Source organism: Narcine bancroftii, chromosome 6, assembly GCF_036971445.1.
Source record: "Narcine bancroftii isolate sNarBan1 chromosome 6, sNarBan1.hap1, whole genome shotgun sequence".
NCBI classification, from domain to species: Eukaryota; Metazoa; Chordata; class Chondrichthyes; order Torpediniformes; family Narcinidae; genus Narcine; species Narcine bancroftii.
The window spans coordinates 88,824,065-88,836,724 of NC_091474.1; the positions used below are offsets into that span (position 1 = coordinate 88,824,065).

A 12,660-nucleotide genomic window follows, 5' to 3' on the forward strand; every position below is an offset into this window, starting at 1 on the left:
TTTGTAACTGTTTATCCACCTTGAGTGGAAGTAAATGCAAAATAGTTGAAGATGCTGACACCCCCACAATAGACTGATCGGCCTCATTCTCTACCATGATCCCACAACCAGTTTAACTCATTATAGAGAAAAATGGCAAGTCAACACTTCAGCTTGTGGCCTTTTAGTCTGAGTCTTGATAAAGGATCTTGACCTAACATTGACTGACCATCGTGGATGCTGTCTGATACATTGACTTCTTCCGGCTTCTCATTGTTGCTCACAGATTCCTTCATCTGCAGTTTGTGTGCTTACCTGATTACTCTGGTCTGGCACATTGCCTGTCTGAGTATATCAGCTATATTCACTTCCATAAACTTTGGTATCAAATGGCTCAAGTTGCTAAAGTGTTCTAACAGTAGTTATCCTACTGAAACTCAGGAGTAGTGTGGGTATAAAATGTGATGGCATCCACAGGGAGTGTACTTATGGTACATGTACATTCTCATTAAACCTGACCTATCACCAATAATCAAACAAACAAAATTTTTTTAAAAAGCAAATACAGGGAATTGGAAACAAATGACGGAAACTCTCAGCAGGCCAGGCAGCATCTGTGGAGAGGGAAGTGTGCTAATGTCTCAGATTGATGATGCTTATTCAGAACTAGGAAAGAGAGAAAAAAAAACAAGCTAGTTTTAGGTACTAGAGAAGGCAGAGTTGGGGGCTGGGTGGAACCAAGGGAGTTTCTCTCATCTGGTGAGGTCAGGGTTGTTATAGGGATAAGTTGTTAAGGGTCATTTAGATGGTGACAAAGAAACCTGATCCTTGGATCAGCTCAGATGTGCTAATAGAAGAGAAAAAGAAAAAAAATCACAGGCAAATAGTTCATAGAAAAGGGTCAATGCAAGACAGATAAAAGAGAGATAAGAGAATTTGATAGTGAGATGGAGAGTCTGCAAAATATTCAGCCATAATCCCTTCCAAAAGGCTGTCTTGGTTCCACTACCTCCTGCTTACCTTTTCCAAGGGTAGGACGTTCTGGTGAGGACTGTCTGGTCTGTTTCGTTCAGTAGTATTTAGACTGTAACTCTTTGCAAAGCGAATCTCCTTGCTTTGATCACGTAGTTTCTGCCTTTGTTTTCTGATAAAACAGAGATCATCTTCATACCAAGTAAATATCTGCTGTTATCCCCTGGCCATTGATAGCGACGCATACACACACAAGTACAAACATGAGTACACACGCATACACACAAGCATACAAGTGCACACATGCCCACACAAGCACACATGCATGCACACACACATGGACACACACCTGCAGGCAAACACACATGCACCCATTCTCTCTCTCTCACACACATGCACACGCACGTGTGCAGAGCCAGTTGCTCCCATCTACTAAAATGTGGGCTTTAGGGCTTTCTCCACGTGCAGCACGCAACAGGCTGACAGAGCCCTACCTTCCTGTCCAGCACTGAACAATCAAAGTGCTTCTTGTTAATTTTGCCCTGTAACCTGAAGCCAAGAGTTATCAGGTTACTGGGGCAAGGAAGCAAGTTGCATTTGTAGGCCTCCACCAACCCAGATTCCATCCTGACCTCTGGTGTCTATCTGTGTGGAGCTTGCATGTTCTGTTTGTCACTACGTGGGTTTCCTTTGGGTGCTCCAGTTTACTCCCACCTCCCAAAGAGGTTAAATGGCTACTGAAAATTGCACCCACTGGTAAGTGGTAAATGGCAAAAAGAATCAAAGATGAGGGGTGAAAAAGAATATTGCAAAGGGAGAGGAGAGGAAAATGGTACTGATGCGATTGACCTGCTGAGAGCCAACTTCAACCTGATGGGCTGAATGGCCTCTTTATGTGGCACTGCAAATGAGAGCCCCACTCTCACACCTTGACTTTCACTGCAGATGTGCCTGAACCTTTTCTTATTTAAAATGGGAGAAGGATTTGTGGTCTCAAAACTCAGGCCAATAAAAATGTGCAATGAGCTAGAGTAAATGGGAGTAACCGGGAAATGTGAGAACAGCAAGTGCCAGAATAGTTTAAACTGAAGGAAATCCAATGGGGCAAAGTTCTGGGAGATTAGGAATGAGGGAAGATTCAATGAGCCAGCTCAATTATATCGGTGTCCACTCCAAATGTAATTCTGTGCGAGAAAGACCCTGGATAAATAGAAATCAATCTCATTTTAATCCTGGAGCACTCTACTCATGATGTGGGAAGTGTCAACGCCTCCACACTATCTTGGCTCGATATCAAGGCCACCCCATTGTATCCTTGCCCACCAATCAGGCACTGAATACACTGATTGACATTAAGGGTCTGAATGCTGGGTTGCCAAGGCTTTAGGATTTCCCTGGAGACTGGGAATAATCTCAAGGACGTTGCTCCTAGCAACCTTGGAGTGCAATGGCAGCCCAGTGATCTGTAACATGAGCTGTTATTTAAAGTGTTTTTGGGAGACCCCCAAATAACCTCACTGTGATCACTGAAGGAAGGCAGACAAAATAACTATTTTCAACTTTTCAGATGGCCAGAAGCCAATCAAAGTATGGCGCTAAGAAGTATTGCTACAGCTAACTTTGATGTACGCCCTCAGAAACTGTTTCTTGAACATTTCCATTGAACGTGCTTGAGGAGACTACTTATTATCTGATGGTCTTGGGAACACCACAAGGAAAACTGAGCTGGGAAAATGAAGGAAGAACTTCTGCCCCACCTTCTTATTTCCCATCTCATTCAATTTAGTTCTCTCTCTCCCCCACCGTTTCCTTTCATTGAGTCAAAATCAATTCTCATCTTTCCTCTTATCATATCTAATTAACACAGAAACCCTGGAGGAACTCAGCTGGTATTGCAGCATCCATTGGAGGCAAAGATATGTTACCGACATTTCGGGCCTGGCGCCCTTCTTCAGGTGACAACCCAAAAGCAGGCTGGCATCTTAATTAAAGACAAGAGTTTAAGGGGGGAGAATGGGGAGGTGGGGGTGGAGAAGTCCAGACAAACAGCCAAAAGGTGGTAATTGGATATGATAAAAGGAAAGGTGAGAATTGATTTTGGTTCTGGGAAAGGAGACAGTGGGGGGAGGGGGGTGGAGGAGAGAGATCTAGAGGGGTGTAGATGGGTAAGATGAAAGGGGGGGGAGGGGGAAGGTTTCTTAATGAAAACTGGATAAGTCGATTAATGGCATCTGGTTGGACAGAAAATGAGGTGTTAATCCTTCAGTTTGCAGTCTGGCAGTGCACAAGTCCACAACAGACATGCCAGCAAAGGAATGGGATGGGGAATTGAAATGGATGGTCTCATGCACTGCTAGACTGGCATTGCCTGCAAATTGGAGGAACAACACCTCATGCACCCTTCAACTGGATGGTGTTAACCTCAACTTCCCTGCATTCTGTTAAGTAAACTTCCCCCCTTCTTTTCTGTCCCCTTCCCTCTAGTTCTGTTTCTCTGTGTTTCCTTTCACAGAGCCAAATCAATTCTCATCTTTACACCTTTTGGCTGTTGGTTAGAATCTTCCATTACACTGGACAAAAGGCTCAAGCCTGAAAGCCGATAATATATCTTTACCTCTTGTGGATGCTGCAAGGCTGGCTGAGTTCCTCCAGTGTATACTACAGTCTCAGTGTCTGCAGATTTTTGTGTTCTATCCACTCAAATAAAGGAATGAGAATGGCAATGAAAGAGGTGGATTCAGGAAGGACATTGGGTGAAAGCAGGTGGTGATCACATGATGAAGTTAAATTGGACATTGGTGGCCAATGAACAGGGGGGCGCAAACTGTACAGAGAAGATATGCTGATTCAAGTCACTACCTTGTTGCACCAAAAACCATGGAGGAGAAGGGTTAGAGGAGATCGGTCTGATTCCCAGGGAAGAAGGAGATGGGTAAGATTTCTATGGACTGAAGTAGTTGGACATGTCCCCAGGGGTGACAAAAATTCGATTTATTGCTCGGGTTACAAAGATTGGATTAATCACCACATATGGAGGAGATTTGAGTGATTTTCAATTGGAAACAGATTAATGATTCCATAGTCCGGATTAATTTTCATGGATGAGGAAGATTAAATAAACTTCCGGGCACGATGTAGAGCAAATAGACAGGGATAGTGGGTCAGCATTGATCTAACAAGGACAAACTGATCAGTCTACTTTGACAGAGGGAGTGAAACATGGAAGTCTGCAGACACTGAGAATTTAGCAAAATGACACAGTTAATGCTAGAGGAACAACAGGTGGTCTTTCCATAGGAGTAAAAATATATTTCAGGCATGAGGCCTTCAAGGTATAAGCAAAAAGCAGGCAGGTGTCTGAATAAAGACTGACGAGAGAAAGATTGGGGGGGGGGAAGAATGGGAGGGAGAGGTGTCCAAACCAACAGACATTAATTGAATACAGGCCCTTTAGCCCACAATGTTGTGCCGACCGATAGAAACCTACTCAGCAAACTAAACTTTCCCTACAGTACATCCATAATCCTCTATTTTTCTTGTACCCATGTGCCTGTCTTGGAGTCTTTTAAAAGTCTGTATTGTACCAGCCTCCACCACCACCATTCCAAGTGTCCACCATCCTCTGTCGCCCTGACGTCGCTCCTAAACTTTCCTACCTCACTTTGTGCAGATGTTCTCTAGTGTTTGCTGCATCTCACAACTTTTACCTCCCTTTCTTTTTTTAAAAAATGTTAAGTTTTAAAAAAATACAGAATATAGGCCTCAATTAATATAATAACAATAATACATTGAATCATAGAAAAAACATTCATAAGATCTGAAAATAAATAAAAAGGAGATTCCCTCTTCTCCCAGCGCCCCCTCCCCAGATTTGAAAGAAAAGGGGACAGACGGCAGGGAATAGAGGGATAAAGAATGAAAGAAAATAGAAAAGAAAAAGTAACAGGATCGAGGTTCAGCGTCTCAGAGTTACACATCAGTTTAAAAGTATTACATTTCTAATAAGGAGTACACTAATTGAAAAATATCAAAATAAATTATACAATCTGGTCATTTAAGTAATCTAAATAAGGATGCTGAATTTCAATGAATGTACTCTATCTATTCCTAAAAGTAATTTTTTTCAAGGGGAATACAACTTTGCATTTCCATTGTTGCAACGATCAATGTGAAATAGGGAATCGGATTTCCATGTTACCGCTATACATTACCTAGCTATTGACAACACAACTTTAATACATTTAGATTTACTTCTGGAGAATTTAACTTTTATAAAAAGTTAAATATATAAATATAAGTTGACTTTATAAAAAGTCCAAATTCCCCAGAAGAAATCATTCTGGGTCTCGAGGGAAGTTCGCCCTTACAATCTTTGTCAACACTTCTCCCAATTCTATCCAAAAGGGTCTTCATTTTGTGCATAACCAGGTGACTTTTACCTTCCTTTCTGGTGTTCTCACTTGCTCCCCTCCCAAGGATGCAGGATGTGATCAGCAGAATTATGGTAGAGGACGACTTAGTAACATCCTTACAGACAGAGACATTCAGGATCTTAAAGTCCTTTTGTATCAGTCTGTACAATTGGAAGGTAACACAGCATTCTGAAACTTCTCTCAGAAGCGTTAGGTAACTGCCAGTGGGAGAGTCTGCACCATTCCTTGGCTTTCAGCAAGGTAACTAGGTCTATCTATTCCAGTGAGACAATTAAAACTCCCAGAATTGATGGTACCGGCTGAGTTGTATATTATAACGTTAAATTTTAAAAAAATTACTTACAGCCGATTCTGGCCAGTTGCACCCACGCCACCCAATTACACCCAAATTAACCTATGTTTTGGATGGTAAGAGGAAACCAGAGCACCAGAAGGAAATCCACACAGACACGGTGAGATCACAACAACTCCCTACAGACAGCGCCAGATTCAAACCCGGATGGCTGGCGCTGCATTAGCGCGGCACTAACTGCTACGTTAACCGTGCCGTTCACTGTGGGATGAGGCAGAGAATGATAAGAGGAAGGATGAGAATTGATTTTAGCTCTGAAAGACAGAGGGAAAAGGAAAGCGGGAAAGTGAGAGGAAAGGAGACAGGAGAATGACGTGTGCTCAGACAGTCTGTGGCATCATCTGTTCAGATTTGGTTGGCCATACTTTTTAATCCCCAGTGAGTCAGATAGGATGACAAATCAGAGTCTATCAAAGGTATATGCCATGATAGATAGGCTGTCATTATAACCAGCCCTATGTTGGGTTGTGGACTCCAGTACATAGGTTTCATGACCTCAGGGTGAAAATGCTTTGAAAGCAACCACAGAATTCTCATTGTGAGTATAAAGCAAATCAGTATGAAAACATCGTCAAATCATCCACAGAATTCTGAGGCCTTTCGTTTCAATGAGGAGTTTTACTACTGCAGTAACCTGCATGCCAATGTTTTAATTAAATTTAATTATCTCTCTCCCTGTTATTGCATCCAACTGTAAAACTGGTTATGACAGCGTCTGCAATGGATGGTCTGGCCTAAACAGAAATGAGTTTATTCGAGCTATGATTCGATGAAAATGTTGTCTTCGATCTGATTGTTTATCAAATAAATAGCCTGGGGATTTAAAATTAATCATGCCCTGTACTGAGACACAGGGACAAGCCCCTAGATGGAATCGGCTACTTTTGGCTCAGACAAGGAGCAGAGGCTGCAATGAGACACGGCCTGAGTTAGTGAGAGAAAATTCGCAAGGATTCCCTGCTGGACAGTGAGAGCTTGTACATCAAGGGAGGAACAGGCTGGCAAAGAGAGCTTTTGGCATATGCAACTCTTCAAATCTCTGGTGAGACCCGAGATTGCGTTCAGTTCTGGTCACGTCATTATAGGAAGGATGTGGAACCTATGGAGAGGGTGCAGAGGAGATTGACCAGGATGTTGCCTGGATTGGAGAATAATTCTTGAGGCAAGTTTAGCAGAGCTGCGACTTTTCTCTTTGGAGTGTAGAAGGATGAGAGGAGACAAAATAGAGGTCGACAAGATTATGAGAGGCATATATGGGATGGTCAGCCAGTACCTTTTTCCCAGGGTATGAATAGCAAACACCAGAGGACATATTCAGAAAGTGAAGGGAGGAAAGTTTCGGGGAGGGAACGGGGTAAGTTTTTTTTACACAGAGTTGTGGGTGCCTGGAAATCTCTTGCCAAGGGTGGTGATGCTGAAACATTAGGAGCATTTAAGAGACTCTTAAATGGATGGAAGAAAAATAGAGGTAAGGTTTAGTATTTTTTAAGGAATATATGGGTTGGCACAACATCGCAGGCCAAAGGGCCTGTACTGTGCTGAGGTGTTCTATGTTCTATCAATCAAAGTATTAAGTATAGGAGTTGGGATGTTACAGTAAAGTTGTACAAGATATAGGTGAGGGCAAATTTGGAGTATTGTGTGTATTTTTGGTCACCTAACTTCAGGAAAGATATCAGTAAGATAGAAATAGTGCAGAGAAGACTTACTAGGACATTGCCTGGACTTGAGGAACTGAGTTACAGAGAAAGGTTAAACAGGTTAGGACTTTACTCCCTGGAGCGTAGAAGAATGAGGGGAGATTTGATAGAGGCATTTAAAATTATGAGGGTGATAGAGTAAATGTTGGTTGGCTTTTTCCACTGAGGGAAGGTGAGATCCAAATCCGAGGACATGGGTTAAAGGGAAAGGTTTAGGGGGAATATTAGGGAGAACTTCACATTGAGAGTGGTGGGAGTGGGGAGCCAGCTGCCATCTGAATTGGTGAATGTAGGCTCAATTTGAACATTTAAGAAGAATTTTGGGACAGGGAGGAGAATGGACTGAGTGTAGGTCAGCGGACTAGGCAGAAAAATAGTTTGGAACAACTAAAAGGGCTGAAACGCTTGTTTCTGTGCTGTAATGTTCTATGGTTCTAACAGTGCAGCATGTTGACACCATAGGAATTCACGTTTGGGTGAGGGATCACCACACTACAGGTCTATGGATTTTGTACCCCAGTGAGATTCATTGGCTGTTGACCTCGAGGCCAACAGAAGAATCCCTTCCCCAGCGAGGGTCTGCGTCTCTGGGACCCACACACCAGAGAGGGTCTGCGTCTCTGGGAACCACACACCAGTGAGGGTCTGTGTATCTGGTACCCATACACCAGCAAGGGTCTGTGCATTGTGGCCAGAAATGCCTCTTCCGTAGTTTGGTCATCCCTCAGATTGAACCATCTGACAGTGGAGGGCTCTCTCTGCACTGCACCTTTATGGGTTTCCCATGCAAAACCTACCACAACAGCATTCCACACAGGGAGTGCTCGGTAGATTTTGATCTCGGGATCCTGGAGTGGCACTTCAACTCATAAACAGGGGCGTAGCCTGGTTCTAATGTCGGGGGGACTGAGTGCATAAAAAAAGATGCCACAAGACCTGCCAGGTGGGGAGTCAGTGGTTGAATGGCTGTGTCAGACTGAGGTTGGGGGTTGGGGGTGGGGGGGGGTGTGGCAGCGGGGGTGGTTTGGAGGCGGCGGTGCCATGTCAAATAATTTTTAGTGCAGAAAGAATAATAAATACCTTCGGAGCTATTTCTCCCCAGATGCCAGCGGCCACACAGGACACTGAGCAGTGACCACACAGTTCAAAAGAATGTGCTCAGGGGGAGAGCAGTGGCTCCCCACCCCCCCACCCCCATACCCCGCGCCCTCCTAGCTATGGCCCTGCTCACAAACCTTGGACTGAAGCCAGTGAATAAGCCAGTAGACAGTGAAGGATCAGACTATCAAAATAAATGGAAAACCATGGAATGGCTCATTGAAAGTGAGGTGAATTTTAGACAAACTTTAAGCGACAGAAATCCAAGAGAGATTGGCCTTACTTTGTTTTGAAGTAAAGAACCACACAAAGCATCCCGACCACTGTCAATCCAATTGTGATGCAGGTTATTGACATGATCTGTCGCTGGTATATATCTTCGCTCTCTGTGGACAGAAATATAGGCAGAGAAAATCTAGATTAGTCACACTTGTCTGGGTGTGAACTTGTGACCAAGCAAGTCAGTAGATATATTTGCTCTCAGAAGTATTTCCATTAACATGGATGTTCTGTGTGAATACATATTTTTTCGAGATTTAGAAGTACAGGCCCATGAGCCCATGCTGCCCAAAGAAAGGCGTTTTGAAGGGTGGGAGGAAACCGGAGCACCTGGAGGAAGCCCATGAACACACAGGGAGAACGGACAAACTCCTTACAGACAGCGCAGGATTCGAACCCTGCTAATCGTGCAGTCTGTTTTCGTGTGTATGGCAGTGCATGCTTATGTGCACCTTTCTGTGTGCCTGTGGTCTTGCATATGTGAATGTATGCGTGCATGCACATGTATAAACATAGATACATTACGAGCTTTGATGCAAATATGTGTGTGTCTGTGTATGTAAGCAAGCCAGTATGTTTTGTTTAATAGGTGATCTATCCGACCTACAGTTTTATCTTTGACTTATTGCGACATTTAGCTTCAATTGACTCAAAAGCACCTCATAGAATCCCCTCAGGGATCATTCTGATTTACTGTATCCTTGGATTTAACCTGGTACATGATGACTTGAGAGAATCGGCTCAATCAGTTCAAACACAAATCACAGCCACGGGAGACTTTCGATAAAAATTACAAGAAGAGCTCATTGAATTTAAAACTAAAATTAACACATATAAGATGACCTGGTGTATAAGTGGACCCCCCCCCCCCCCCAGAATTTCCACTCAAAATGTAGTTTTTGAGCTATACTCGCTTGGTCTGGTATTTACCACTGAGAGTTTACTGCCCTACCCTTCCCACTGGCCAGTGGAGTGACCCTGTCACAATATTTTAAAAGCAAATTGCCCAGTAAATTCTATTCACATAATTTAAAATAATCCACCGCCAGCCCCTTTAACAGGTTGTTTAAACCCTACACAGAGTTGACGGCAGTTGGACTGGGCGGATGGACCTGTGGGGGAGTGCTGTTGGTCAGCTATTGCGAATAGCGACTGGTGAATGCTGTTAACATTGTTTGCTATCCTGTCATTTTAAGTATGTTAGGCAGGCTTATAATATCATTTTTTTTGTTTTAATATAACATGATATTAATCCAACTTCCCAAACGTAAGTTTCAGGAGAAAAATATTAGTGGTAGGACCGTAGGAGTTATGCAAATATTTTATGCCGTTTTCCATCGCCATGGGGGAACACTCTAAACCACAGGGATTTTATACTTGATGTGTCAGGTGAGCCTCGGTTTTGGGTGACATTTTTAAGGTTCAAATACCAGCTTATATCCAGACATACACAGTAGGCATTTACTGTTTTGCTTGAGTATCAGCCCATGGGCTCAAAGTGAGATGGGTCTTAACAGGATTCCAAGGTCAGGACAAGAGATGAAAATGTGTCCTGGGGTTAATTAGCTCAGAAAGAAAAGAAACTACAACTATAGAGCAACACGGTTAGCACAATGCCATTACAGCCCCAGTGATTGGAACTGTGGTTCGAATCCTGTGCCGTCTGTAAGGAATTTGTATGTTCTCTCTGTGGGTTTCCTTCAGGGGCTCCGGTTTCCTCCCACCTCTTGAAATGCACTGGGGGTTGTTGGTTCATTGGGTAGCACAGACTCTTGTGTCAAAATGGTATGACTAAATTTTAAAAATGTAGACATCTAAATTTAAAATTAAAATACCTGAGTGTTGAGAAGGGCAGTGCAGAGAAAGCATTATTTAACCTATGCTGGGAATATTTGATGGGACAATGAAGAGAAAGCTTTATTCCTCGTCTAGTATATTCATGGCATTGTCTTGATTGATGGATGTATTTTCCCCTTTTGATCGAGGTGGTACTGGTGGATCTTGACATATGTAACACAGTGGTTTACTTGTCCCAGGTGGGGGAATGTTGAGTGTATTATTGTAAGGCTTGGATTTGTTCTGGGCAAAGACAAGTGAGTAAATAAGAATTAAACTTGACTGCAGGAAGGATTTGATCTCCCATTTGCGATCACATGAGTATTCCCTAGGTGCTCCAATTTCCTTTCGTGTCCCAGTAATGTGCAGGATTAATTAGGTAGGTTAATTAGTTATTGTAAATTGGGCCTGGGGTGAAGTGAGGGTGAGAGGGGGAAGGGTTGCTGGGAATGAGGGGAGCACACCATACATGTTGGTGTAATAATTGAGTTTTGGGGACAAATTTTCTCAGGTCATCTTTGGGGAGGGGTCGACTTTTACACTAATACTACTTCTGACTGCGGTAAGTACCTGTGTTGTTCAAGGCATCGGGAGCTCGGATGGGTGGGAACCAGGTGGGGCGATGGTCCATGGTCAGGGCGTCGGAAGCTGCGGTGGGTGGGCGGCTGAATGCGAGGGTCCGCGGTCGGGCCTCGTGCGAGGATCTGCAGTCGAGGCGTCGGGAGCTTGGATGAGCGGGCATTCAGGGCCAATAAAGGGGAGGGTCGACTTTTACACTAAATCGATTACTACATGAGTATATATGGTAAATGGGTGCATGATGGTTGGGGCAGAGTTGGTGGCTGAAGGGCATTTTGTGCGGTGTGACTGTGTCTCTGAGATATCAGCATTTCAAAGGCTGCAGGCAGCTGTCAGTTCAATAATATAAGAAAGAATGAGAGTGAATAGAAGAATCACAAGGCAGAACTCTGAAAGGAAATTAGAACAGGAGTTCAGGAATATTTTTGCAGTTTGCAAAAAACAGAATTTGAATGTCCAGTAGCACAATCAATAAAAGGCTTCACAGATTGTGGTAGGACTGAAATTCTGATCAACTCGAGGAAGTAGAGGAATACCTGAGGTACTGAATGCTATTTTACATTCTTGGTCACTCGAAGGATTGCAAATCTAACACATTTATGCAAAAAGGGGGTCAGAGATAAATTTAATCATTCCAGGTAAGTAGTTTTCAAACTTTTTCTTTCCACCTTAAGTAATCCCTGTGCCATTGGTGCTCTGTGATTAGTAAGGATTGTGAGTCAGAAGGGAAAGTTGGGAACCACTGCTCTAGACCAAATTGTTACTGAAATATTTTGCTTGAGAAAAATTGTCATTGGCCTATTTCCTTCGGAGTTATGAAACCGTGCACATAACGAACCAATGAGGTATGGTTATGTTTTCAAGCCTTTTCTTTCCATTCACAGACCACCCTAAGTAATCACAGAGCACCTATGGCATAAGGATTATTTAAGGTAGTATGTGAGTGGAAAGATAAAGGTTGAAAACCAGTGACCCATGATGGGAAGTTTTCAAAAAAATATGAATCCAGGTAAAAGCTAATTCACTCTTGTCAAGCACCTGGAGTGAAAGGACAATGGAAACCAAAACGAATTGGCCTTGGAACAAAAATCCTAGCGTCTTAGAGGTTGAATGTTTCCAAGGTTGGAAGCAGGTGTTCTAAGGGTTGGTACTAGAACAATTACTTTTCTTGGTACATAGTAATAATTTGGATGTATAGCTTAAGCATTGCAAAATCTGGAGATGAACCAAAACCTGGAAGTGTGGCAAAAAAGCAAAGAAGATAGTAAAAATGAGTAGGTTGGAGACCAGGTAGGACTTGCTTTGCTATGGACACACTTGGAAAAAAAAATGCATTCACCACTGGACGGTTGGTGTAGTGATTAGGGCAACACCTTCACAGCACCAGTGATTGGGAATGGACCTTGGTTCAAGTCTGGCACTGTCTGTAAGA

General features: G+C 43.2%; 1 protein-coding gene across 1 annotated transcript in view; it reads right to left on the reverse strand.

Annotated features, from left to right (window-relative positions):
* LOC138737315 (pro-neuregulin-3, membrane-bound isoform-like) overlaps positions 1-12,660 on the reverse strand; it is a 391,174-nt gene that overhangs the window by 12,248 nt on the left and 366,266 nt on the right. The window contains exons 5-6 of the mRNA XM_069888068.1: positions 8,818-8,920; positions 1,000-1,123 (exon numbers count right to left, since the gene is read on the reverse strand). Of these exons, the coding sequence (XP_069744169.1) occupies positions 1,000-1,123; positions 8,818-8,920 (227 nt within the window). The remainder of the gene's footprint in view (positions 1-999; positions 1,124-8,817; positions 8,921-12,660) is intronic.